At 33.9% G+C, this 27,918-nt stretch overlaps 1 protein-coding gene across 1 annotated transcript in view; it reads left to right on the plus strand.

The window, feature by feature from the left end:
* Window positions 1–11,567: 11,567 nt before the first annotated feature.
* The window catches only part of SEMA3C (semaphorin 3C), a 153,412-nt gene continuing 137,061 nt past the window's right edge, over window positions 11,568–27,918 (plus strand). Inside the window, exons 1-2 of the mRNA XM_010993372.3 lie at window positions 11,568–12,062; window positions 14,086–14,226. Of these exons, the coding sequence (XP_010991674.1) occupies window positions 14,124–14,226 (103 nt within the window). The 5' untranslated portion in view covers window positions 11,568–12,062; window positions 14,086–14,123. The remainder of the gene's footprint in view (window positions 12,063–14,085; window positions 14,227–27,918) is intronic.

Below are 27,918 nucleotides of genomic sequence, written 5' to 3' on the forward strand. Positions count from 1 at the left end.
GGAGGAAAGGTTGTGGATGGTAATGTACAAATCTTACAAGATGAGGATTCAAGCGGTACTGGCTATTATTGATAGGATAAGGAATAAAAGCTTAAGAATATAATTTATAACAAATAAAACTGAAAGAGTAACAGAAAGTGATAGCAATCTCACTGTTACAGGATAGTAGATTGAAAGTAAATTAGATATTGTGTGAGGTCTCTACTTCCACCTATCATTCCATGAACACAAATGATCATTTCTAAAATTAAGTAAGAAATATTAGCATAGACCTTTATATATGTTTAAAAGTGGAGAGCAGGACTAGAGGAAGAGAGGAATTGGCCAGAGAATTGTAAGTCCATCTCTACTATTTACTTTGAAAGTTGGTGCCACTTAAAAAAAAAAAAAACTCCCTATTTCATAATAATTTTAGATTTACAGAAAAGTGGCAAACAGAGTACAGAGTTCACATTGCCTTGCTCAGTTTCCCCTATTAACAGTTTACATTACCATGATGTATTTATCAGAACTAAGAGGCTGACATCTGTGTATTACTGTTAATTGAACTCTAGACTTTATTTGGATTCCACCAAGTTTTTCATTAACATCTTTTTTATATTCTAGATTGCATCCAAGGTAGTACGTGGCATGTAGTTGTCAGGGCTCTCCAGGCTTCTCTGGTCTGTGGCAGTTTCTCTCTCTCTCTTTGTTCTTATGACCTTGATAATCTTGAGGAGTACTGGCCAGGTATTCTGCATAATGTTTCTAATCTTGGTTTGTCTGTTGTTTAATGATGATTAGACTATAGTTACAGGTTTTGGAAAGAATACAACAGAGGTGCAATGCCCTTCTCTTCACATCTCATCAGAAGTACATGCTATCCAGATTACACCATTTGTGGTGTTAATCTTAATTACTTGGTTAAGGTAGTGTTTTCCATGTTTCTTCACGGTATGGTCATTTTTCCCTTTTGATGCTCTATTCTTTGGAAGTTAATTATTAAGTCTAGGCCACCCTTAACTGGGGATAGGGACAGGAATTACAACTCACCTCTTATAGGAAGGAGCATCTACACATATTTGGAATTCTTCTGGGAAGAAACATTTGTCTCTTCTTCGCCAATTATTTATTTACTCAGCCATTTATTTGTATCAGTATGAACTCATGTATACTTATTTTATACTTTAGGTTATAACCCAGTGTAATGTTATTTATTTTGTTGCTCAAATTGTTCCAGCTTTGGCCTTTGGGAACTCTTTTTTAAGTTAGTCATGTCTCTTTGAAGTATCTCCATTCTTTCATTTTGAAACATTTCCTTACTTTTTGGTGCTACAATATGATCCGGGCTCATCTTTTATCTTTTTCTGCCTTGGTCCTTTTTATTGGAGAATAGTATTTTGAAACCAATATCTAGGTATTGGATATGCCTGTTGTTACTGTATGTCATTGCTTCTAGGACTTCTCAATGTATATAGCTGGGTAATATATGTATATATATTAACCCACATGTACATACTATATTAGGGTTCTCCAGAAAAATAGAACCAATAAGATGTGTGCAATATAGAAAAAGATTTATTTTAAGGAATTGGCTCACATGGTTATATAGGCTGACAAGTACAGAATCTGCAGGATGGCCCAGCAGGTAGGAGACACAGAGAAGAACCAGTGTTGCAGTTCACGTCCACAGGTCATCTGCTACAAAATTCCTTCTTCCTCAAGGGATGACAATCCTTTTGTTGTAGTCAGGCTTTCAACTGACTGGATGAGAGCCACCCACATTACGGAGAGCAATCCACTTTACTCAAGTCCACTGATTTAAATATTAGTCTTTTCCAAAAACATTCTCACAGAAACATCCAGAAAAATGTTTGACCAAATATCTGAACAGTGTCCAAGCCAAGCTGACACATAAAAGTAACCATCACCCATACATATCTGTAACTGTTTCTGTTTCCATATACATTCATATACTAAGCTAAACATGAGCTCATTCTGTCTCTGACTCTAATACAGTCACAATGCTATTTTTTATAAATATGCCTTCTTTTTTTAGTTAAATATTTTAAGACATGAAATATTTTCATTAAGAAATATGAAATTGAGACTTTTACATTACCCATATAATTAGAAAATGTTTGAAATTAGTGAAGCAGGGAGATAATCAATGACTCCTAATACATGTTAGATATTTCAAATTATTTTATTTGGCATAAGCTACACAATTACGGGAGGGGATCATCATTGATAACATTGGACAGGTCAGGAATCTGAAGCTCAGGGACAATAGAGACCTTGTCCAAGCCCTCACAAGATGTTGATTTATAAGAAGTAGTATGATTCAGAGGAAGAAAGATAGCACAGTACAGGGAACAGAAAATTAAGTTCCTAGGGCTGCTGTAATGAAGTGCCACAAACTGTGTGGCTTAAAACAACAGAAATGTATACTCTCACATTTCTGAGGTTAGAAGTCCAAAATCAAGGTATTGATACTGCCATGCTTCCTCCGTTCTGTGGGAGAATCCTTCCTTGACTTCCAGCTTCTGGTACTTGTGGTAGCCTCTTGGTTTATGGGAGCATAACTCCAATCTCTGTCATCATATTCATATGTTCTTCTTCTGTTAGAGACACCAGTCATATTGGATTAAAGGCCCAATGACCTCCTTCTAACTTGATTATCTCTGCAGGGACCCTATTTCCAAGTAAAGTCACATTCTTAGGTGCAGCAGGTTAAGACTTCGACACACCTTTGTGAGGGACACAGTTCAACCCACAGTTCCTCTCGAGTGATGCTGACATAATTCAGAAAGCTATAGAAACTGTAGTCAGGACAGTGTAGCCACAACCTGCATAGAGAGAGGACATCCTAAAGAAAGTAGCAGGGCTAGATGAGAATGACTTAAAAGTGAGATGGAGATTCTGAGTACAGCATTCTGTCTTCCCTGTGTTTCATTCAGATAATTTTTTTAACCTAGTTTTCCTTGTTTTTAAATCTTGGGTGAAGGTCGGAGGTAAGATATGTTAAATATACAAGCTGTAAATGCTGATAGAGTTATTCCTTGAAAAATTCCTTAGGACAGTAGGAAGCTAAGTGAACTAATATATTGCTGTGTTAGAAAGTATTATAAATGGGAAATGGAGCATTTCCCTCCATCCCTAACCCTCTTTGGCATTGTTCAAAACTAAACTTTGTTTCCTTAAAGGCATCTATAGTTCAACAGCAGGCATGGAGGTTTTGATTAAGGAGTGAGGGTGAGGAGCAGACAGTAGAGAAAAGAGACAGTAAGTACGAGGGTAGCAGACCATATTTATTAGTAAGAGCATTTAAAAAACATTTTGAGAAATGCTATTAGGCTAATAGAGGACCTTCTGTGGGTTAAACTATTGTAAAAGTTGACAAGTTCATAAAATATGGATCATGTATGTGACTTGATTCAGTTACCAGGTTGTGATGTCTGAAGAAAGTAGATTTATACTTAAATTAAATGTTATAAGTAAATCTGTGATTTTAGATCTTTAAAATGGTGAAACTTAGCAGTGAAGAGATTTTTTTCCAAGTGTAAATATGAGGAAAATGTTAAACTTTTTTTAAAAGTAAAGGAGATTTGTTTGCCCTTCAAAATCTGAGAAGCTTAAATCATAGTGCATGCAAAGCTTCACTGAGTATTGACCAGCGCATTGTTTAACTAGTCATTGTTTAAAATTTTGCCAAAGACCACTTTATTTATTAAAGGTAAATTCTTGTGTTTCATTTGGTGGGTACTCTCATCATATTTTAGCTTCATTCAAATAATAATCCTAAAGTTTAAAAAAAAAGTCTGAAAGGGAGGAAATGCAAAAAAGAATAAAAACAGCAGATGACTATGGAGTCAGACACCCTTAAATGAAAATGAAAGACTAAAAGAATCAAATGTGCATATTTTGTATAAATGTGTCAAATAACCAATCATACCCCAGGGTATGTGTATATATATTTATCTATGTATATATGTAAAATGGTGACATATATAAATAACATAAATCCCATGGAGACACAGTATATTGTGATCAAGCAGCTTACGTGCACTCAAGAGACTTAAATGGAAGTCAAATAATTAAATATTTCCTAATATCAAAGATTATTGAACTTTAGAAACCTTTCCAATGGATTTGAAATTTAGAAACCTTTCCAGTGGATCTGTACATACATACATAAACAAATGACAACATCAATAAATGGATGCACAATTCTAATTTGTATTGTCAAAATTGAGATCATGCCTTCAGTATACCTATGTTGTAATAGAGTTACAGTAGCTTTTACTGTTCTTAAATTTTGTAGACCCAGGGTCAGAATATTCCTAAAACTTTTAATAGGACCCTTCTTCAAAATATATGGACTTGTACGGGGATAGCAGGGGTGGGATTTTTAAAGCCAAATAGAGAAATAGTTCATTTTGAAAAGAGAAGTCTTCTTTCTAGATAAAATCTTACCCATATGGTGAATTTTTGGGGTTACAGGAGCACCTTTATGCTTTCTAAGGGATTAGTGAGAAAAATACCCAACACTAGCAATTAATTCTATGGCTAGAGTTCAGTGTCTCTCAATAAAGTTTACTTTTGTAAAATTTTTGTATTTTCTTTTATTATGAAATACAAATTCTTTTTTCCTAATTGATATGGATTTGCTGTAGATAAATACAAATAATATACCATATGTTCCTGAAGTAATATGCTTATAATTACAGAAGTTTCATGTTAGTCTTCCCATCATAGAATTTTAAAAGTGAATGATTAGTATTATTGGTGATTTTTTTTATAACTCTTCATTGAAATCATAGATATTTTCTGAAAATTGATGTATATATATTTTTTAATATGAATGCATTGACAGAACTTGCTAACTAAAGAAATCTTTTGGATAATTTGAAGAATTCTTTGGTAAAGCAAGTTTTGAAAAATCATTCTATTATTAAAGCATGAGATAACTTTAGTTTTTCAATATATGAGATTATTTTAAATGATATACATACCTTAAATTAAAGAAAGAAACTGAGCTGGAAATTCACAGAATATGAAAATAAAATTAGTAGAAAATTTAATTCTTGAAAGATTATGTTCTTGTTGCTTTACATTAAGACCTTGGCAGAAGAAAGCTAGAATGAAACAGCTCTAGAGTGAAACATGAGAAGAAACAAAATTATTTAATTGCTAGAAATAGATAATTTTTCCCTTTCTATGCCAAGAATTATTGCTACTAGTTTCTTTTTAATCATTATCTTATTTTTTGTTTAATGTGATAAGAGTTTTAGAGAACCTTGTTATAAAATTTAAACAGAGAGCCCAAAACATATTTTCTGAATTTTAATTTTAAACTCAAAACTTTGAATTAATTCATACCACCTGTTACTATAGCAATTGATTTTCAAGAATCAAGCCAGTTCAGATGTTCCCACAGTTTTTACAAACTCAAATTCAAATATGGCCTTAAGGGAAAAATACAAACATAATTACCTTTGGGAGTAAAGTTGTGAACCTTGGAAAGTAGTTACTTAAGAAGCCTATAGAAGCTGCATGTGTTGAAATGCAACACTATCAGTCACAATATAATACTTTATTTAGGCTTTTTCAGGTCAACAAAACATCACTGAAAGAAGAGTTTGGTTTAGTTAAGTGAGCAATCATTTTCCAGCAGTCACTCCATGCCAAGACTTGGCTTTGCTGCTGGCTACAAAATGGCTAAGATTCCTATGTCCTGTCCTGTAGCAGTTGGAAATTAATGGAGAACATTTTCACATCATTATAACATTAGGTATACAGCAAAGGAATAAACAAATTTATGATAATGCAATAATGAGAGAGAAGGTGTTAACATACATTATAGGATCTAATTAACCATCAGCCTAATGGTAGTTGTTATAATTCTCATTTTACAAACTAAAAAAAACCCTGGAAATCAATCAGTACTCAAAATAGTAAGTTAGATTTCAAAAATTTAAATCAAAATCTATTTGACATCAAAATTGATATAGTTACCACTTTATTATAACATCCAATACTTGGCTAATTTTGCCCAGGATTATAGAAGAGGAATGTTCTACAGAGAGGATTTATTTGAGGTAGGTCTCAGTGAATGAGAAATAATTCGCCAAGTGGATGAAATGAGGGAAAACAGAGGAAATGGCATGTGCAAAATCACAGAAGTGTGAGGTCAAGAACTATAAGGTGAGGCATTTGATACAAATGAAGCTTAAAGTGCCAGGGGCAGGAATGGGTGAGAGAAAATGAGGAGTTAACCTGGACCAGTGAGTGAAAGGGAATGTCTGAGCCATGAAAATAAGCTATAACTTCATCTTCAGTAAATGAATAAGACTGTGCAGTAATCCTGGTGACAATTGTCATAACAAGTAGCTATGACTTGTAATTTTAAAATCAGTTGTGGCCTTCCCTGATTATCAATGAACCTCACATTACTTAGGCTTGAATCCAATGTAGAAACTTGTTTCTGGATTGGCATTTACTGTATTTACATAAGTAACAAATGACATCAATGAAGAGAACCAATTTATATAACTGTACATGTGCTTGGATGGATGGTAAAAGAATTTGCATGAATTTTTGTCTTATAATTGTGTTTGTTATTAATAATCTCTGTTTTGGCTATTCTAAAAGATAGAAAGGAGAACTAGACAGTGATTTTGCTCTGAACTGTCTATAATTTCATGGTGATAAGACGTCTGTATTTATAATTCTAATCTGTGAGATAAAATGTTAAGTATCCAACAAAACCAGAAAACCTTCTTCAAGACCTAAATAGCCTAGGAGGAAAGGTAAAGGTCTCCACTCCCTTCTCCTACTTACTGGACTGTACCGGACCAGTGCGCCAATGGTGGTAGGAAGTGGGAAGTGTGTGGACTCTGGCATGGGCAGATCTGAATTCAGTGCCTAGGGTCAGGGCCCAGGTAGGGGAAGGTGACTCAAATTTTGGCATAGGCTTTCTTTTCTGCATAATGTAAATACTTACACTTTCTAATGGAGATTAATAGAAATACTACTCTTATAAAATGTCTATTAAATAACACATGCTCTTTTAAATCAGACTTCCCTTAAGGTACAGTTCTCGCCTAAAATTCAGTGAGCCCATTGCAAAGGATACAATCCATCAAAGGAAAAATATTTCACTGAAATGTACCCCCAAAATCTGCATATCTTAATTCACATTTGTTTAAAAAAATGAAAATTGAATATCCTCCTTTAAAGTTAGTAAATGTCACTTGAAATTTCAAACCATTAAGTATCATGACTGAAAATAAATAAGTAGAATAGGTAGTTGATGCTTTTTAAAGTTATTACAGAGCCTTCTCTATCTCCAAGAAATCACTGGTAGAGAAGAAAACTCTGTCATATGATATTCATTATGAGAATGCCTCTGCTGGGATGTGAAAGTTGTTGTTTATACAATTTAATATTCTACTTTCTAATCAACCACTTAAGTCCTCAAAGAATAGAAAAAAATAGTAAAATCTGATGATTACGTGAAACAGCCTTTGACCATGCTGAAGGACTGTAGATGGGAGTCAATTAGCCGTAACTAACAACCCTAAATTCATTGCTCCAGCTGGTTATTATTTTTGAGCCTCATTACGCACATCTGACAGTCAGAGGCACTTTCATAGGCCTCTTCTAGCTCTCCTGTGAGAACAGATATGGGAAAGGGTTTTGTACTGTCAGGTAAAGAGAAAGCTTTAGATACGATAGATTCATTAAAGCAGTTTGCCTTTCTTAGAAGTATGACTGTGGGGATGTGCGCATATATTCAATTAACAAATACTATTTATCAAACAACTATCACTTACTTTGCAACTCCCTTTGTTTATAGCTTATCTCAAAGACACATACTACTCTCCTCATGAGGTTTCCCATGAAATATTCCAATAAGAACAAGACAAATAGAGTTGACATTTTACCCCTGTGATGAAAGTGTGAGTGGTCACAACATTCTTTTACAACTTTGCCACATGCACATGCAAAAAAAAAAAAAAAAAAAAATCACTAACATACTCAATACTGAAATTCCTTAATATTCTACTTTTACATTTGAAATACGGTAATATATAGACAGTAAAGGGGGCATACTCCTATATTGGTTGAGTTGGGAAATGCAGCACTTTATTGTGTTTGAGAAGTTTAAAGGTATTTAAAGTAAAGAATTAAATTTCAAATTTTGTAAGTGCTTATTCATTCACCTGGTTTAAAATTACAAAGGCAAAAAGCGGCAAACAATGAAAATTCTCTTTCTGGCCAGTTTCTCTCTGCAGAGCAAACCACTGTTACCAGTTTATTTTGTTTAAAGCCAAGGACTATAGAATTTGAGAAACCTAAGGTCTAATACATATCAACAGAGAAGATCAAGGGTCAGGGATGTCGATTAGCAATGGGTTAAGAGTTAAAGTAGAGATACATTCATCATATTGAAAAATAAGGAATGATTTTAATGGGGGAAATACTGAAGCCTATCAACTGTGCAAATAGCAATTTTACACAGATTTCTAGACCAGACCTGTTTGACTGGCTTGGTCTCAGACCAACTAAGGTAACCCAAAGGCTGATGTAAATAAAGTAAATAACCGTTTTAAGTACAGACTTCCTAAAGATTTAGTTCAGTAAATTTAAAAGGTTGTCATCTAGAAGTTGAGAAAAGGAGGAAGATAGGATAGAGGAGAGTAAAGGGAAAAAGAGAAGGAACAAGTGTAACAGTTGCTCAGGTTCATAATGAAAAACGTAAGAGGATGAGTCAGTCATGCCTGAGTTTCTGTTTCTAGTCCAATATTTACTATCCATGTGACTTTGGGCAAACTTTCAGTGTTCTCATATGTAAAATAGCAACTTTATTAAAGAATGCTGTTCATATAGTATACAAAATGACTGGAATATATATGATCTATCTTTTGTGACAAATATAGTTATAACTAATAAGAGGACAGCTTTCAATCCCTGTAGGATTGAGATTCTCTAGGTAAAGTTTATTCATACAGCTTATCTGCATGATGGGGAAAATCTGAAAATAATCTATTTTCTTTAAATTTGGAGATCATCATACTAAGTGCAGAAAGCCAGAAAGAGAAAGAAAAATACCATATGATACCACTTATATGTGGAATCTAAAAAGAAGTCACAAACGAACTTATTTACAAAGCAGAGACAGACTCACAGACATAGAAAACAAATTTATGGTTACCCGAGGGAAAGGGGGGTGGAAACAGATAAATTGGGAGTTTGAGATTTGCATATACTAACTACTATATATAAAATAAATAACAAGTTTCTACTGTAAAATTTTTTTTGGAAATAAGAGAATTCATAGCTGCACAACTCTAAAAAGAAAAGATGAGTACATCACTCAAAATCAGTCCAAGAGTTTAAGTTAAATGACTTTTCAGGACCACCAAAAATATAAAAATTTTAAAAATAAGGTCACTGTACCTCTAGAGAGGAACTTCAGTGCACAAGGTATTGCTGCATTTCTGTAACATCTCAATGAGAGAGATTCTAAGTATTTTAACTTGGATTTTTTTCCCCAATACATTTTGATGAGGGAAAAATTTTGTAATTAGTAGCCTCTAAATTTAATTGTGTCGTTGCTGCTGTACATCCATGTAGTGTCCACCTTTCCCAAACTAGCTTACTCATTTAGCTTATGTTGTTTTCTACCTGTAAGGACAAAGACTGCATCCTAGAAAAGTGGCACTGGCCAGCAATATTTCTTACATAAATCCTGTCAAGGTGTTTTAAGCTCCTAAGCAGTTTGGAAAAAGAGGGTCAGAGATTAATCTTACAAGGTCACCTATTGCCATTCTTAAAATTTCACTGTATGTCCCAAGTTTAAGTCAAGCATGAGTAGTAATTGTACCCTTGTGCTTGAATTTGCTTTGGGTAATGCCTATCAATAATTTCATGACTCATTTTGAGGCGTGGCCAATGGTAAATGGGTACTAATCAAATACCATTAAATGTCTCAGTACTAGGTTAAATACCATTCAATTAAATACATTGAAAAGAAATTTATTCGGGCAAGTTAGAAGGAATCACAGCACAAGTTTCATAGACTTGATTAAATCTAAGCTATTTGTCATAGTCTCTAAAGCCTTTTGAGTATGTGAGAGATTGAGATAATTCTTTGGGCTTTTATAAATTGAGTTCGGTAGTGAACTCCCCTGTGAACACCATTTGACATGTATTTCACCTTGCATTTCTTTATCTTGGTTCCCTGAAGCTAAAAAATAAATGTATAAATATATTCTACTTTACATGAATTTGCAGATTAATCAGTGTCTAATGACTGCACATTTTAAAACTAAGAATTACACAATTTGTTAGTACTCACAGAGTCTTTTTTCTAATGACTTATTCTTCTCTCTCCTTAATTTAAAATGCTGGCTCAGTCATAAGTAGGAAGGTATTGGTCAGTATAATTTTGGGCCTTAATCAGTTTCAGAAGCATTTCAGAGAAAACCATGCATAGTGCTTATTCATGTTTGTATCTGATTTTTAATACTGTCAAATGTTTGTGGGTTAAATTCATTATTACAAATATGTCAAGGAGATGCTCACATTTTTATTGCACTATCATCACAAAAAAATAGTTCGTGTTGGATTTTTAAAACTAACACATCCATTGAATTGGAAATTTCTTTCATAAACATAGACATACTTGAAGATAGTATTGGCCTTGGAATATAATTTTTGAACTCTTAAATTTGCTTTCTTAATTTGACGTGATCCCTTCATATCTCAGCTATACAGAGTTAGAGACATGGCTGTGTCGACTGGATATGAGAGGTGGTGCTTAAATACATAAAAGATGTGTCTTAATCACTTTTTCTCTTCCCCCTACCTGAGATTTATTTCAGCTGTCCCACTCCATCAAAGATTTTGCACTTTCAGAAATGTTTTCTATGATAGTTTATAACAATTTAGTGATCCTCTTTACTTCGTAAAGAAAATTATAAGGAACAAGGTGGAGAAATTATACTCCATGTTCCCTCTGTATAGTGACATCTGCTGGGCTTTAGCCCACAGTAATTTTTAAGCAAATACCTGCTCATATTTTTTAGCGGTGGAAGCTCATTTCTCCTCAAGTGCAGATAGCTAGTTCATTGTGGTCTGGAGAAATACTTTTCACTTAAACATCGAAGTCAGTTCCAGAGTTTAACAAGTATACCTTGAAAGTAGTGCTAGAAATATACCCCTGACGTCTAGTTTGTAAACCTCCGTTTGGGACACTAAGGTAACACAGTAGGAAACAATACCCATGAAAAGGATAAACTTCTTTGACGAGACTCTTGCTTTATCTCGATCGGTTTTAGAAAACTTGCTACAGGAAAAGGACAAGATTCATGTATGTCCTTTTAAAAACGCATCTCTTTGCCTTAAAAGGATGCAATGATCCTTCTGTGGGAAAAAAAAAACAAAAACAAAACTGCTTTGCACTTTGATATTTAAGGCCAAGCTTAAGACTGAATGCCTTCCGAGAGCAGCCGGTAACAAACAAAAACCTGGAGCGCACTCTGAGTTGCTCACTCCACAGTGGACTGCGAAAGGAGCAGAGTTGTTCCGCTGGTCCTCTAGCCTGCTGCAGCGCATTCCTGCATCTCGAGGGCAGCGTGTCCTGGGGTCGGCCCCGCCCTGGCGGCTCCCTGCCACCCTCTCGCGGGCGCGCTCTGGGTGGGGCCTCGCGGCCTGTGGAGATGCGGCCGAGTACGCTGGGCGGGTGATGCGAGCCGGCTGGGCGGTGCGCCGGGGCAGCCGGAGCCGCGCGCCGCGTCGCTGTAATCGGACACCCGAGCGCTCGCCCCCCGGGCCGGCCACTTTCCATTCACTCCCAAGTGCTTGATTGAGCGACGCGGAGAAGGGCTCTGGGTGCCGCGCCGCTGAAACGCTGAAGATTCCTTTACAAAGAAACTCAGAGGACCAGGAAGAAAGAATTTCACCGCTGGGGCGCCCTAGAAATTACGGTCTTCTGGGAAAAGGACAACAGACACACGCGGATCCAATCCCGTAGCGAATTGACTACTTTTCCGTGCCGATCTCTTTCCACCGTGGTAAGCTGGATTCGTTGTTTTCAGCCTTAAAATTTAGCAAAATAAAACTTTTGGGTCTGTGTATTGACTTTTCACACATCGGTGTGCTCAAGTCTGGACATTTTCTTAAGAGCGCATGCAGTTTGTCATGGAAGTGTTTCCCTTGCTGAGAGCCCGGCTGGAGTTGTTTCTTTAGGTTATGACACCTGCGGAGAGTTTGAAGTTGAGTATTTCAATTTTCTAAGGGAAAATTACTCGAGAGGATTTTATAAAAGAGTCCTTTTCTAACATGTTACGAGTTTTCAATCAGTACAGTGAAAACAGCAAGCAACGTATCTTAAGTGAGTTAAAGGGAAGAAGTTATAAAATATGAGGGGCGGAGGCATGTGTAAGACACTTGGCTTTCAGTCACTTCTCATCTGTAGTAGGCTAGAAATCACATTGCTCCGTGTATTCGCTCCATTTGACCTGTCATTTAATCTCCCCTATTATTCTTTGCAATTTGTGGCATATGTCTCTTTCGTGGAGACACATTAGATAAGATATTGATAATAGCAGTATGTAAAAATGTGTAATTATTATCAGCCTGCTTTATACAGAGACAAAGGTTAGGCATATATACCTTTTCTGGAAGGAGGTGGGGTGTGGTTAACTATAAAGTCAACAAAACCAGGGAGCAAATTACTAAGGGAAAGTCACCCTATAAAATCACTTTTCTTCTAAGTTAATTTAAGGATGACAGGGTGAAGAGGTTGTAGAAGCAGGAAGAAACTGTTTCTTTTGAAAATTACCAACACAAATATGGCTAGGGTTTCCTCCATCTGTGTGGTAAAAGAGGCATACAATTTTGTTTCTAACTCTTAGAACATATGTTCCACCTAGGAAATCAACTTATACTTTTTGTTTACAATGACTTGTTCAGGTTAATTGTTCCTTTGCTTCTGTATTGCTAAAGCTTCTGTATTGCTTCTGTATTACTTTTCAAAATTTAATGGCATTTCTTTATTGAATAAAATTAGTGATAAGATTTTAATTTTAAAAGCCACATAATACAGAAGATTAGTTTTGTTGTAACCTGTAAAAATTAATTTCTAGATTAAAGTCTGTTATGTCATCTTATTCTATAACTATATGAGACTCAAAATGATGGGGTTTCATTTATGGTCCTGAGTTTATTCTGCATATTGTGCCACTGAACTCCTATAGATATGCAGTACACATTACCTGATCTTCTTTGTTATTCAGACATTGGTTAATAGCATGTCTCAATTCTTCAGCTATAGTTTCAAACAGTAATACCTGTCTCCCTGATTTATCTTTTGAAATTTTGACAGCCCCCCTTGTAGTTGATTTATTTTAAATATGCATTGGTTCACTCACTGGATTGCTCACCACTAAGTCAATGATTTGAATTTGGCACAAGTTCATGGTTACCTCATCTGCATCATTTAACAGCTGCATGGTCATCTGTATAAGTTGGCAGATGACTAATTTGAGTGATTTAAGTGATCGAGGATTGAGCACTAGTAGGTTTATGTGTAGAAATACCATTTCAGAGACGATTACTCCAAAAGAGCTAATAAGTATGTGGAGGTGAATGTTCATGTGGGATTTTCCTACTGCTACTGTATTTATGGTAGAAAGAGAAGTTTTCATCTGCTAATACCTATTGGCACCATTCTCAAGTCTTTTCAGTGTGATATGATTTTTAGAGAGAAGATCACGTTTAAATATTGAATTTTCCTTTGGGAATCAGTAATTTTTTCCTGGCTGCTCTGTACTGCTTTAATATTAGCATTATTTTGCTGAGATGAAATAATTTCACTTTTAATAAAGACTTCCAGACACAAATGAAATCAAACCCAAATTTCACATCTAAGAAACAAAGTCACAGCACCTCCTACTGTTTGTGTGACTATAAAAGTTCAGATATGTCTTTTGTGAATAGGGTGTTCTGTTAAGATTGCTGGTTTTGTGGGGAGGAGAGGTTGTGCTCCTAAAATGTGAAATGAAATATAATAAATGTGTTATCTTCCTTTTAAAGGTATTTTCCCTTGGATATTAACTTGCAGATCTGAAGAAATGGCATTCCAGGCAATTTGGGTATTGGTTGGAGTATTTATTTGTTCTATCTGTGTAAAAGGATCGCCTCAGCCCCAAGCAAGAGTTTATTTAACATTTGACGGTAAGAAAGTTGATAAACACTCTGAGGAAAATGTTATTTGAAGCCTGTTTTTTCTTATTCAGATTCAAAAATTAATAAAGACAGTAAAATATTATTGAGTATTGGTTAGCTTTAAAAAAAAATATCTACTGAACTGCTTTTTGGACGACATAGCTATTTTCAATTATTGGTTAATAGACAAAAGCTGTCTATTGCATTTCTTTATGAAAATGTTTGAAATATATTCTGCCCCTTTTTAAGTTTCTTCTGTGTTTGCCTGTGCATGCATGGTGAAGAACCCAAAGCCTAAGATCTTTGATATTAATAGTTCCTTGGTTTTGTTGAGGAACAACCTCTATGTGCTAATCCTCATCAGCAGAAAGAGCTATGCAGGTTTTATTACTGAACATTTTTTTCTGGTATATTTTGGGCCTTAGCCTCAAAACTGGTCTCTTCATATGTTGTTCCAATGGTGTTTCTTCTATTTCCACAAGGAGTTCCTGAGGCTGGCAAAGTCTCCTAATTAACTGAAAAGGACCTGAAAGAATAGTTGGAAATACGCTTGTGATTGCTGTTGTATACAGATGTTATCTTAAGAAGCTTAGGGAAATGAGTGTGATTTCACATTTTCACAAACATAGAAGGTGTAAGGTCCTCTGAGGAAATGATTTGCCAAATGTATGCATAAGCTTTAATGTATATAGTTCAAACGACTTGCAGATGCATGATTTTGGTCAGTCAAATAACCTATGCAAATTGAATGGATAGAATAAGAAATGGATCAGGAGGATCATCCTGCCAATTGTGGTCATTTATATACATTTATTACTTCTTTCAGCTCTGTCTCTGTATAAACTTCAATGGCATTGGGCATATTTTCATTCATTTGAGAAGCAGTATACTCTCAGGCCTTATGTAGCAGGGTGACTTTGAAACTCTGTTATCTTGAATTTCAAATAGCGGTATGACTGACACTTATCAGTCAAATTGCTCTTTTTTTTTTCTTTCTTTCTTAAATCATCAGGTGCTTTCCCCAAGGTCATCCTAAGCACTGAAGGAACCTTATGTAGAACTTAGAGTGTGTGAGCCTCTAATTGTTACCTTAGTTTCTAAGGCAGTCATTCCCTTAAAACCCATGGCTATCCAGTTAAGTTGTGAAGAAAGTAAAAACAGACTCTTTGAAGCATCTTAAAAAAAAATTACTGACACATCTAGCAGTCTACTTACACCTCTTCTCCCAAGTTGAAAACTACGAATTATCTAATCAAATAAAAAGAAAGGCATTAAGGAACAGTATAACTTACCCCCTATTTTCTGTATTTCTCTGAGTGTGTAGGAAGATGGTATGGTCTCATACATTAGATATCTAAACCTGCTCTCTCTATTACATCAAAACTAACCAAATGTTTTTTTTTTTTAACTGAAATTTAACCCAAAATATGTAAATATTAAAAACAAGTGTGTTACTAGAGATAATTCATCGTCTATTTTTAAAAAGACAATTACAGTTTATCTTTTACAGAGGAAATTAAGTAATACAGTCTTTATAAACCAAACTTCAATACCACATAGGACAATGATTGCTATGTACAAAGTGACTAGAAATTATGATAGGGTTTTTAAAATATTGCAACCTAAAATTTTAAATGCTCTTAAACTCAGAACAGATTCTTACAGGAAAGTACTTACCTTAATTTATAACGTATGTAGAATACAGTATAAGATAAGCTATTGATCTGAAAGTCTTATAATTCCTATTTTATTTTTCCCGAGAGTCTTACTAGAAAATAGAGAGATAGAATTCACTTAATTTGGATACTGTTTTAAAGAGATATCAACAAGGAGAATAAACTTAATGAAATGCCACAGTTTCTAAATTAATACAAAAAAGCTCCAAAAATAAACTATATAATAGACAAAGTATCACAGAAAAAGTACCTTGAGCAAAAGTAATTGTTAAAATGTATAAATTGTAATCATTAATTTATAGTCATTTTTATGAGGTTGACAGTATACCCTCTTGAGATCCTGTTCCACGTTGCTTATTACCTAAAGTGTCTCACTGATCTTATGACTTGCCTGAGTATCGTACTTCATAAGTTACTAAATTTCTTCCAAAATAGTTTAGTCTTAATGTCAAAATATAGAACTTTGTACAAGGTTGACATATATATAAATATATATTAATGTAACTACATATAGATATATGGTTTCTTTCATTTATTTCATATTTAAAATTTCTATCACTATTTATCAGCCAAAAATCAGTAGTTGGAAGATGCTTTTGAGGAATTCCAAATAATTTCAAGTTACATCAGACAGAAATTATTGCATCTTTACATCTTCTCATAATTGCCTTGCCTCCTGGCTATTTTGTCTTGAAATCTTCTCCTTCTCTATAACTTGGTCCTCTATTTGTCTCTTTCTGGGTGACACGTTAGAATTCTCTCAGTCTTGTCTTACTGTCCAGTTAAGAACCATAGTCAACTTAAAGGTGTGTGAAATAAGAGCTCTCTTCTCCCATCCAACTTCCATCCCTTCATGTTATGGTGGAATGATGGAGTGATAACATTTGGGAAACAGTCCTTTACAGATTTGCCTTCTCTATTGATCTAGTGCAAGGTTAACCAGATGGTTATCAGTCCTATGGGCGAATGTAGTTCAGGTGTTATTAATGAGTTACAATTGTGCTAGATAGACCTTGCATACTAAAAGAATTATGACTCCTATTATTAAATTTTATCATTTTATAATTCTTATTTTAAGCCAAATAGCTTTTCAAATGAATATAAAGTTCATGCAGATTCATTTTGTTTAAGTCGATTTTTTCTTGAAAAAAAGCCAATAGTTTGACAGCTATTCACATTTATAACATTCTTGTCATATTTTTTTCTAGAAAAATCTTTAAAATCAGTAAGGATCATAAAGAAAGGAAAGACTATATGTATATAAAAATAGACAAAACTTGTTTTCCTTGCTAATGTACAAGGGAAAACATTGTTGAAAAGATTCTGCCTTGATCAAGGAGAAATTTTAACATGTAGTCTTCTACAAAATCAGGAATACTCTATAATTTGACAAAAGATATCAGTTGCATGTAATTTTAAGAAAAGGTTCTGAGCTTTAGAAAAATGAAAATATTATCTATATTTGAATAGATGTGAAATGTGATAACTGATTTAAATGGATTAAATATTATTTCTATTTAAAAATGAGATAGATTCTTTTCTCTTTTTTTATATTTTTATTGAGATATAATTGACATATAACATTGTATTAGTTTTAGGTGTACAACATAATGATTCGATATTTGTATAAACTGCAAAATGATCACCACAATTAAGTCATTACTGTATGTCACCATATAGTTTTAAAAAATTTTTTTCTTGTGATGAGAACTTTTAAGATTTACTTTCTTATCAACTTTCAAATAAACTATTATTAATTGCAGTCACCATGCTGTCCATTATATCCCCATGACATATTTATTATATACCTGGGAGTTTATATATTTTGACCCCTTCACCAATTTTGCCCATACCTTACCCCCTGCCTTTGGAACCACCAATCTGCTCTTGGAATCTAATGCTTGAACCTTTTTCTAAAGATGCCACAGTCAGTGAGATCATACAGTATTTGCTGTTTTCTCTCTGACATATTTCACTTAGCATAATACCCTCAGGGTCCATCCATGTAGTTGCAAATAGCAAGATTTCATTCTTTTTTGTGGATGAATAATACTCCATTGTATATGTATACCACATCTTCTTTATCCATTCATCCATTGGTGGCCGCTTAGGTTACTTCCATACCTTGCCTATTGTAAATAATGCTGCAGTGAACTTGGGGTGCCTATATCTTTTTAAGTTACTGTTTTCATTCTCTTTGGATAAATACCTAGAAATGGAGTTACTGAATTATATGATAGTTCTATATTCAGTTTTTTGAGGAATCTCCCTACTGTTTTCTATAGTTGCTACACCAATTTACATCCCCAGTAACAGTGCACAAGTGTTCCCTTTTCTCCACATGTGCACACCTGCTGGTTTTTGCAAGGCAGCAGATCTCAGTGCCAGGATACATCACCAAAGAGAAGCTCCATATTTGTTAGATCCCTCCCAATTTGGGGTTGCTGTGCCAGGGGTGGGTGTTTTGGCAAGACCACAGTTCTGTCTGTCCTACTCTTCTATCCTTTGTTGTGGAGGAGCTGGTCAGCTAGTTCCCAAATTTTTCAGAGAATTGTTCTTTATGTAGCTGAAGATTTGGTATGCCCATGAGAGGAGGTGAGTTTAGGACCTTCCTATACTACCATCCTGAAGTCACTCCCTAAGGTAGATTCCTAAAATCAAATTATTTTCTCCACTAGCATTTTAGACTGTGAATCTAAGATGTTCAATTTATTGGCATAAAGTTGCCTGTAATATTACTTTATTATCCTCACTATGTAGGATCTATAGTAATGTTTTTTATTTCACTTCTGACATTGATAATTATGTCTACTTTTGGATTGATCTGTATAGTGATCAATTTTTCCATTTTACTGATCTCTTTGTATAATCAGCTTTTGGTGTCTTTTTTTTTTTTTTTTCTATTGTATTTCTGTTCAATATATCCTTGGTTTTTGCTCTAAAATTCAGTTATCTTATTTCTTCTTGCTTTGTGTTTAATTTGCTCTTCTTTTTGGAACTTTGTAGCATGGAAACATAGGTCAACTGATTTGAGAAATTTTTTCTAATATAAACAGTTATGTTACAACTTTTCCTTGAAACACTGCTTTAGCAATGCCTTATATATTTTGCTAAAATATGTTTTGACTTTCAGTCAGTTTGAATGTCTTCTAATTACTACCATTATTTTCCTTTTACCCATGGGTTACTTAGAAATATTTTGTGTAATTTACAAATATTTAGGTATTTTATACATACATTTATATGTCATATTATATATATATCATATTATATAAAACTTATAGATCACTGTTTTAGTTTCCTGTTCACAAAGAACATACATCATATGCTTCTAATTCTTTAAGACTTATTTAAATCATTTTATGATGTAGAATATAGTCTATATAGAAAGTACTATATATTCTGCCTTTGTCACGCAGAGTGTTCTGTTAGTGCCAATTAGATTCAATCAGTTGATGGTTTGTTATGTTTTTCTGTATCCCTCCTGATTTTCTGTCTTCTGGTTCTTTCAAATACTGACAGAAATATAATGAATATAACACTTTTATCTTTTCGGTAGAATGAAGCAAAATTTAGTTATAATTTAGTGGGGAAAATGTCATGATTCCAATGGCCTCTAGGAACTTTTTATTGAAGTATTAGGAAATACATTTAAACAGATATATTTTTGATATACATAAATGTATGAACATTAGATTGGCAGTGTGGTATAGTGAGAAAGTATTTACATCGAAATCAAAATGTCAGGGTTTTCAATCCCTGATTCTTCACCAATTAACTATGAAACTTTGTCAGGTCCTCAGTAGTTCCCACAACTACATAAAAAAATACTGAACTATATTTTCTCTAAGACTCATTTTTACCTTAACATTGTATGATATTTAAGCTTAGTTTTGTTTTATAAATATCACGTCCTTTGAGTTAGTTGTCTATAATAATTACCTGTAATGCTTTTAAGAACATTTTATGTGGAGGACATAGGCAAAGGGAAGAAAAGAATTACTGAACCAACAGTTCTTTAAAATTCATAGGTTTTGGAGTCATACAGAACTGGTTTTAAATAATAGTTGTTTGCTACTTTCTGGGTATGCTCCATTGGGATAGTTATTTAATTGTCCTAATTCAGAATTTTATCATCTGTAAAATGGGATGAACACATATTTCATAGAACTGCTTTGAAAATTAAATTAAGTTTGTAAAGTGTGTCGTATATAGTGTGCATTCTATTGTAATACATGAAGGTTTGTATTAGAGTTATTATTTGTATATTCCTTTAGGGCAGAAATATGATCTTCATTTGTACTGTAATTAATTCCACTCCACTTAGCATAGAGGCTGCTATTTATTATTGTTGCTCAATAAATGTTGGATTAACATAATTTTGATATCCCTTACCACTACATCTCCCTAACCAATAAAACCTTGGTACACTACAACCACCCTTCAGTGAATTTTGGTTAATTTTTTTTAAATGATAGATACCAGGTAGAATGTAGTAGATGTTAATTTCATCCTCATAGCACTGGAATACAAACAGTATGAGAGAGAAATCTGTGTCACTTTGTACACAGATGGCTTTATTTATTTATTTTGTTTGTGGGGGTTTTTTAAAGGGGGGAGATGATTAGGTTTATTTATTTATTCATTTAAATTTAGATACTGGGGATTGAACCCAGGACCTCCTGCATGCTAGTCATGTACTCTACCACTGAGCTATACCCTGCCCCCATAGATGGCTTTAGACCCATCCCCTGGTACATAGCTGATGATCAAATATTTTCTATCTTACTTCTAAGCTTTCTTCACATTATACACTGAAGATTCAATGTGGTCTGGGAATTTAACTTTTATATTACTCCTTCAAAATTAATTCTAAGGCTTCCATCTAATTATTCCATTTCCTTCCCTAGTAGACATTTCACCTCTATTAATTTTAGACATTTTCTGCCAGAGAGGTTTATGTACATTTTGATCAAAAGCCTAGTTTTCCAATATTGAAGGAAAGATGCCTCGTATATACTCAGGCTTCCATAGTTCCTTGATTGGTAACCCATCAGGGATGTTGTCTTAATTCTTAATATCATTGGCATCTGTGTATGCTAGCATGTCAAGCATATCTAGATATGTCTAGAATTTAAAAGTATTGCCCCAAATGCATTATTTCTTAAGATTCTATTTTTCTAAAGTCCGATTTTTCATGATGAGCTTAAGATTAGTAAGAACCCAGCCTACTTGTTCACTTATGATTGCAATGGCTTAGTGTGTGGCTTCATATTATAGACAACAGTTTGTCATTCTTGGGGCATTTAAGATTACCATAAAATCTTGGGAAGGGGAGGAGGATATGGGATTACTTCTGATTCATTCATGCACCATGATATAAAATATATCTGTGTAAATGTATCAATAGAAATATGTTAATAAATCAACTACAAGTATAAATATATCCATGTAAATAAGAAATATAGTTTTATATATTTACATTTATATATAAAACCTGTATTTTTATATAGGTTTTATATATAGGTATATATAAACACACACACATACATACACACACACACAAACACACACCCCCACCCACCTAAAGCAATAGCTGTTAAATATTGTATTAGAGTTTTTCCATACCTTTGATGACTAAATTGAAATTGATTCAGGAATGTTTGCTCTTTGGAATACACTGTGTGTGAAGAAACAAGTAGACCTTAAGTCCAATATTTTAATTGAGATTTAATTACTGGATTGGTTACTCTTATATGAGCTAATGAGGATATATGTTACTTAGTTACTGAAATAGTAAACTTTCTTGTTTGTTTATGTTTAACATTGAATATCAACTTCAATTCATAAGTTAATTTACCCAAAATTATACACTTGTCCCCCCTCTGTTATCAAAGAAGCAATAATTTAGTCATGTGGATGTTTTGTCTCTTTACTACAAACCTCTAAGTTATAAGACCTTATTTTTTTAGGTAATCCTGATGAATACTAGATTATCATTTTTGCTTATATGTTTTTAGATCTAGAAAGATAATATCCTGCATAAAGAAGTATGATAAAACTATGGTGCACTCAATATCCTGTAAGCTTCAAAAAGCCTGAACATCATTTTACTGAATAGGCAGCTCTCTGGCTCTACTTCAGGTTTTCTTTTGGCTCAAAATTCTTATGAGTCATCAAGGTACTCATGGAAATATTTTAAAGTGCTTGATAAAGCTATGAAAGTTCAAAAATAAATGCATTTATAGTTAAATGCATGGCAGAAAGTCAATTATTTGTGACTGCTAGTAATTCTTTGCTTATGTTCACTAGATCATTAAAAACTTCCTACTAGTAAACTGTTCCACACCCCATTTAAGCCTGTGACTAATTGCCTAAAACTCAAAAGAAAAATTACATTTAAAAGATTAAAAATACATAAAGGTTTCTACTGTTTGGACACATAACTAATGATGGCCAATTTTCCAGCCCAAGGTTGACTTTTATATTTACATTTACATGTGCATGACAGTGGTTTAAAAACATAAAAATGTCAGTGTGAGTTGTATTTGAAAACAAGTGTATTAAGTGTAGAGACCAGGCTTGTGTAAGATTATAAGTTCTTTCAGCTATTTACTTTGTGATTCTTTTTGCCATCTTTCAGAACTAAATTTTTATTAATAAAGTTTTCAAAGTCTCCAGGTCATTGACAGCATATAAATGAAAGATGATGGAATTTTACAAAACATCTTTTAATATCTGCCCCATTTGACAGGAAGCTTAGTTAATTAAACAATAAATGAAAGGACCCCTGTGAACTAGTAAGCTAAATCCAAAAGGTGATGAATTGTTATTGGACAATAAACTCAAAATAATAAATTGCCTCTTTATGAACTCTGCTATCATTAATATTGCAAGGCACATTTGTTGAAAACAGTTTGTCTAATGGTTGCCCAAGAGATAAAAATAAACCGATTGTTCTTAATTTCACCATTAATCTTGGAGAATGCTCACTCTGGTTGTATTGAATCTTCTGAAATATTTAGTTCTTGGAAAAATTTGTGCTACTGCAGTTTCTTTTAATTTCTCTTCCAGTCGTCTCAGTTAGATGTCATTTAAACATCTTAAATAACACCTACATGTTTTAATAAAACCAAACTCAGCAGGGATGCTGGGTGAATAAGAAGTTCTTTGCATTCTTCCTCTGTGAGAGTCACTGAACTCAAGAAAGGATTGATAAATGTAAGAGTGAGTTGGACATTACCTAAACCATAAAGAGACTAAAGTAGAGTAGCACTAAATTTGTGATGTAAAGAGCAAGTTAAAACTGTTATAAAATACAATGGGAGATGTATTTTAGGAGGAATTGCCATATATATATATATATATATTTTTTTGCCCTATATTGATATAGGACTTCAGTAGTCAAAATAAAACATAATCTCTCATAGCCTTGAATTGGAGGAAAGAAGTTTTAAGTATTGCAAAGAATGCCTCTTGAGAAATATTAGGACAGAATTGTATTACAGTGATATGCTATGGATCTCTTTTTAAATGATTTTTAGAAAAATGTTTGGAACCCATATTTTCCTGTCAAGTAATTCTTTTTCTAGGTGAGTTTTCTCAGAATCTGATAAACTTAATTCTGTTGCCAAAAGATGATGTTGTGATATTAAGCCATTCCTAATGGTACAAGGTTCCTGCAATTAGGAACAAAGAAGGGATGCTTCAGTGATCTGAAATTAGGAGTCTGAGCTTATGTGCCGTTTAATCAGTCGTCCAGCCAAAGCAATTCCATGAAGAAACTGTGTCATATTCCATGATTATCCATAGATATGTGTGAATATTTATGATTGAATTGTCCATCAAATGAAGATGGCTCAAATGATGATTATTTTAAATCCATTCACATGTTGATCAACTATGTGGATATGTTGTTCACATATGTGGATTAAAAAGTATATGTTACCTAGACTTTCTTTGCAGTTTTGATTTAGAAAAATATACCTAGAACTAAATATATGCATGTTTCCATTCTTCATAAATGTATGCCACTGTTTTGTCTTCTATGTTTCTAAAATATTTGGTAATTTATTTGTATTCATTATTATAATCACTAACATTAATATTGCCTTTGTGCCAGGCACTATTCTGAATGTTTCATGTTATCTCATTTAATTCTCCAACAACATCATGAATTAGGCACTATTTTTATCCTCACAAAATGGAGATACAAAGAAAATAACTTTCCTGAGGTCACAGGGATAGAAAGGGACAGGATTAAAACACAAGTCATCAGAGTCCAGAGTCCAAGCCATTTCTGGAGATGCTGCTAGAGTAAGTTTTAGGTCCACAAAAGTCACAAATAAAAGAACATTTTCTGAGGAAGGCATGCTATAACTCACTTTATCATGTCAAAGGTGTCACAGCGGATTTTTGCTTTTCACTTAGAACAGCAAGCCTTCCAAAAAATAAAGGAAATCAAACTCATTCTCTACACTATTCCTATTTCCCTCTTCAGTGTCAGATTTGTCAAGGTGAGGAAGAGGGAATTACTGCTTTGGAACACGTTTATTTTGTTGATGTAGGTGAGGTCTCCTTTTGTGGAAACAAATGTGAGCTCAGAAAAAGGATAACTATAGAAAAACTTACTATTCACTCTCCTCAACTCACTATGCAAATTTATCAGGGTGGTCTCCATAAGTTCTATGTAGCCTGTACCTTCTTCTAAAGAAAAAAGAAATTAAGCGTTCTTTTCTTATGGATACCATTGCAGCATCAATTCACCATAGCATTGAGATACCCTCAATTTTTCCACTTCCCAAATATCTTTGTATAATGAGGTGTAAAAAAAACAATCTTTTCGGTTTTAGTTCCATTACTGTCAGAAAATAAAAGTATTGAGAGAGAGAGCCTCAAGCTTTGGGCAAATTCCAGTACTCTTTTGCCTTCTGCATTTTCATTTATGTGTTACTGAGAACCTCTGTTGTTAATGAAAACAAATTTAAAAGCAAGGGACAGAAAGGCTAGACATTTTCTAAGCAGAGTATGAGTTGGCAAGAAGGGCACATAAAAGGCAGAGCTGAGAGCTGAGCCATGTGCTATTTTAGGGCAGCACTCGCCCTGAAACAATGTGCTGAGCTGTAAAAGATGGCAAGTAGATTCTACGTTTCCAAGGTGCAGGCTCAGAAACAATCATTCAACCCTCTGTCCTCATCGAGTGAAAATTAACTGCCTTTGAGCCCTCTTTCGTAGTATGTTACTTCTGCAGGGTGCCGTATACTTGTCAGAGAATTTCCACATTATCTCATTTATATACAGAATGCCTAGGAAATAGGTAGCCGTGGAGGCCGTGAGGGGCTTAATGTCTTGACTAAGGACCTAGAGCTTGAAGGTAGCAGAGATAAGACTAGAAGAGGGAAATGGTATTAGGAGAGGAAAATGAATTGTGTGGAGAATCAGAGACACTCTGCAAATGCATGTTACAAAATCTGCAGAAATGCCAGGCCATTAATAGGAAGATTAGCAAATTTGTCTCATGCTATTTGCTTCCCCCAAAGTATGCATAACACTGTAGCTTTAACAGATCTTAAGCTTCTAATTAACTACTGATTTTTCGCAATCATTTGTGGATTATTGTATGTCAGGCTTCAAATATATTTAACACCGTATTAGAAATACCTCTAAATTCTCCTTGAAAAGATGGAGGCAATACATAAGTACAAAAAGTCATGTTTTTGTTTCTAATTGATATAAGTGAATGAACATACTTTCCTTGTCTTGCCTTCTGCCAAGTTACTGCTCTTGCAGTCAAGCATTTCACTTGCTTTGCTGTGTCCTGTCCGTCAGGATTCCAGTTTCCCCTTTGTCAATCCCTAGAACAGAATATTCTACTCTGCTCATTTGTGTATTATCTTAGTAGGAAACAATCATTAAAATAATCTTAAAATATGGTTTGAAGAGATGTCAGTGAATGTACCTCATATTCTTGCCTTTCTCAACTTTAACACTTTCTAGTATTTAAGATTCTTGATACTAAAAGTATTAAATATTATACCTAATTAATTCCTAAATTACTACTTCACTGAAACGATTTTCTTATAAAAAAAATAAGCAGTTACCGAACTTTGAGTATAAGATTGCTTATGTTTAATCTTATATATAATGTAATGGCGAAGGTCAAGAATTCAGCCTATATGGAATTGACAGGACAAAGGAGTCCAAGCAGTTTAAGTTTGCAGAGGATAATTGCTGTTTCTCTAAGAAGAGGGTCGGACTGCTGATCCGGAAAAAAGAAAACCTTGAGTGTCTGTAGGAGTAATAGTGCTTAAAAAAACAGTTGTTAATTTTTTTCATGGAAATCTTCCAATATTTTGGTATAGACTTTCACTTTCTAAAGATAAATGAATTATGGAGAGGGGATGTATATCTGAGTAAAGATAAATGCACAGTCTTTAAACACACATACATATATATACATACTCTATGGGAAAAGATCAATTCTATTTCAGTACCATTTTGGTCTTTCCTAAGTGCGTGTTCTCTTGTACACGCCTATAAGAAAAGCTGAAAAGTCACCAAAGAAGCCGTTGTATTCCTGGTATCATTTGCAATGTGTCTGTATGTTCTCTTTCTTTAAAGTTGTAACTACCGCATATTTATAATCATATAACAATTAGATAATTAGTTTGGCAAACACCTTAGTACTTTAAATGTTACTTTAACACTTAGTTATATAGTAATAGTGTGAGTGAGCTGAGGGCCAGGACAAAAATCTCTGATGGCTTATGTCTTTGAGCCTTGCCTCTCTCCCATTACTGATGGCTAGTAATAATGAGAACAAAATGACTTGCCAAGCAACAACCTGCCAGAACGTGATAATCCATCCTTACCACAGAGAATAAGAACTTAAAGAGAATGAATGGGAAAAATAATATGTAAAGACGCTGTAAAATAAATACCCAGATTTGTTCACTACATTGCCTTCTTTTATAGCCAGTGGAGTCTTGCAACCTAAGTTGTTGCTAGTGTTACTATAGTTAGCATTAATTACCAAGGAGTTAACAGAGTTCCAATTATAGCAGATAAAACATAATCTTTCATTATGAGCGTCTCTTTTCTAAAATCTTAACAAAATTTAGATTAGAAAAATCCCTTTTTTCTTTTGTAAATGGACATAACTTTGTACAAACTGGGTGAAATGCACCAAGCTGGGATTTCATCCATTACAGAGATTTTATAATGAACACAAGGGTCTGAAGATTTTAAGACAGCACTAACAAAATTAGAAGCAGAGTAAGGGGAGTAGAACATCCTAGTATTCCTTTCCTTGCTTAGTTGGGTCAGGTAGAAGTGGTATACGTGGCCTTAGTTTCTTTTAAATGGTAGAGATTGTTACAGTTCCACAGAACTTAACATAGGGACCTCTTTTTAATGAAGAAGTGAATAATAGTAAAGTGATTATAAAATAGATTTGTATAAAATAATGTTTTCATTGAATTTCGTTATGGAATTAGAGTCATGTCTGTATGTATACAAATAGTTCAATAGACTGGGTTGAAAATCTTTTAATAAAGAACCTTAAGATGATGACCAGGCATGCAGAAGATACAATAATATGAATATCTTGAAGCTCTTTTTATAATTTTCCAACCTCTTAAATATATACTACTTGTCATAATTCAAGCAAAAATAAGACCTCATGACTTAAATTATCTCTTGATTTGAAAAGACTTATTGAATAATTGATTTTGTGTCAGTTGTCAATAAGAACCTTAATCATTCTCTAAACATTATCAACCCAGTTCTGTATTCACACCTTAATGTTATTATATAACAATGATACAGACAATAGGAAGAGGTTGGAATCTCATTGCTATTACCTACAAATCTAGGTTTGAATAGAATCATTACTTTTTGAAGCAGTCTTTCTGGCATCAAAAGCTTTCAACTTTTGTTGGTCCATCCAGCCAAATTGTCTCTCCATAAATTCAGACTTGTGTATTTTTTTCTTTTCTCTGAACAGTAATACTCAGAACATTCCAAG

This window comes from Camelus dromedarius, chromosome 7 (genome assembly GCF_036321535.1).
Source record: "Camelus dromedarius isolate mCamDro1 chromosome 7, mCamDro1.pat, whole genome shotgun sequence".
Classification (NCBI taxonomy): Eukaryota; Metazoa; Chordata; class Mammalia; order Artiodactyla; family Camelidae; genus Camelus; species Camelus dromedarius.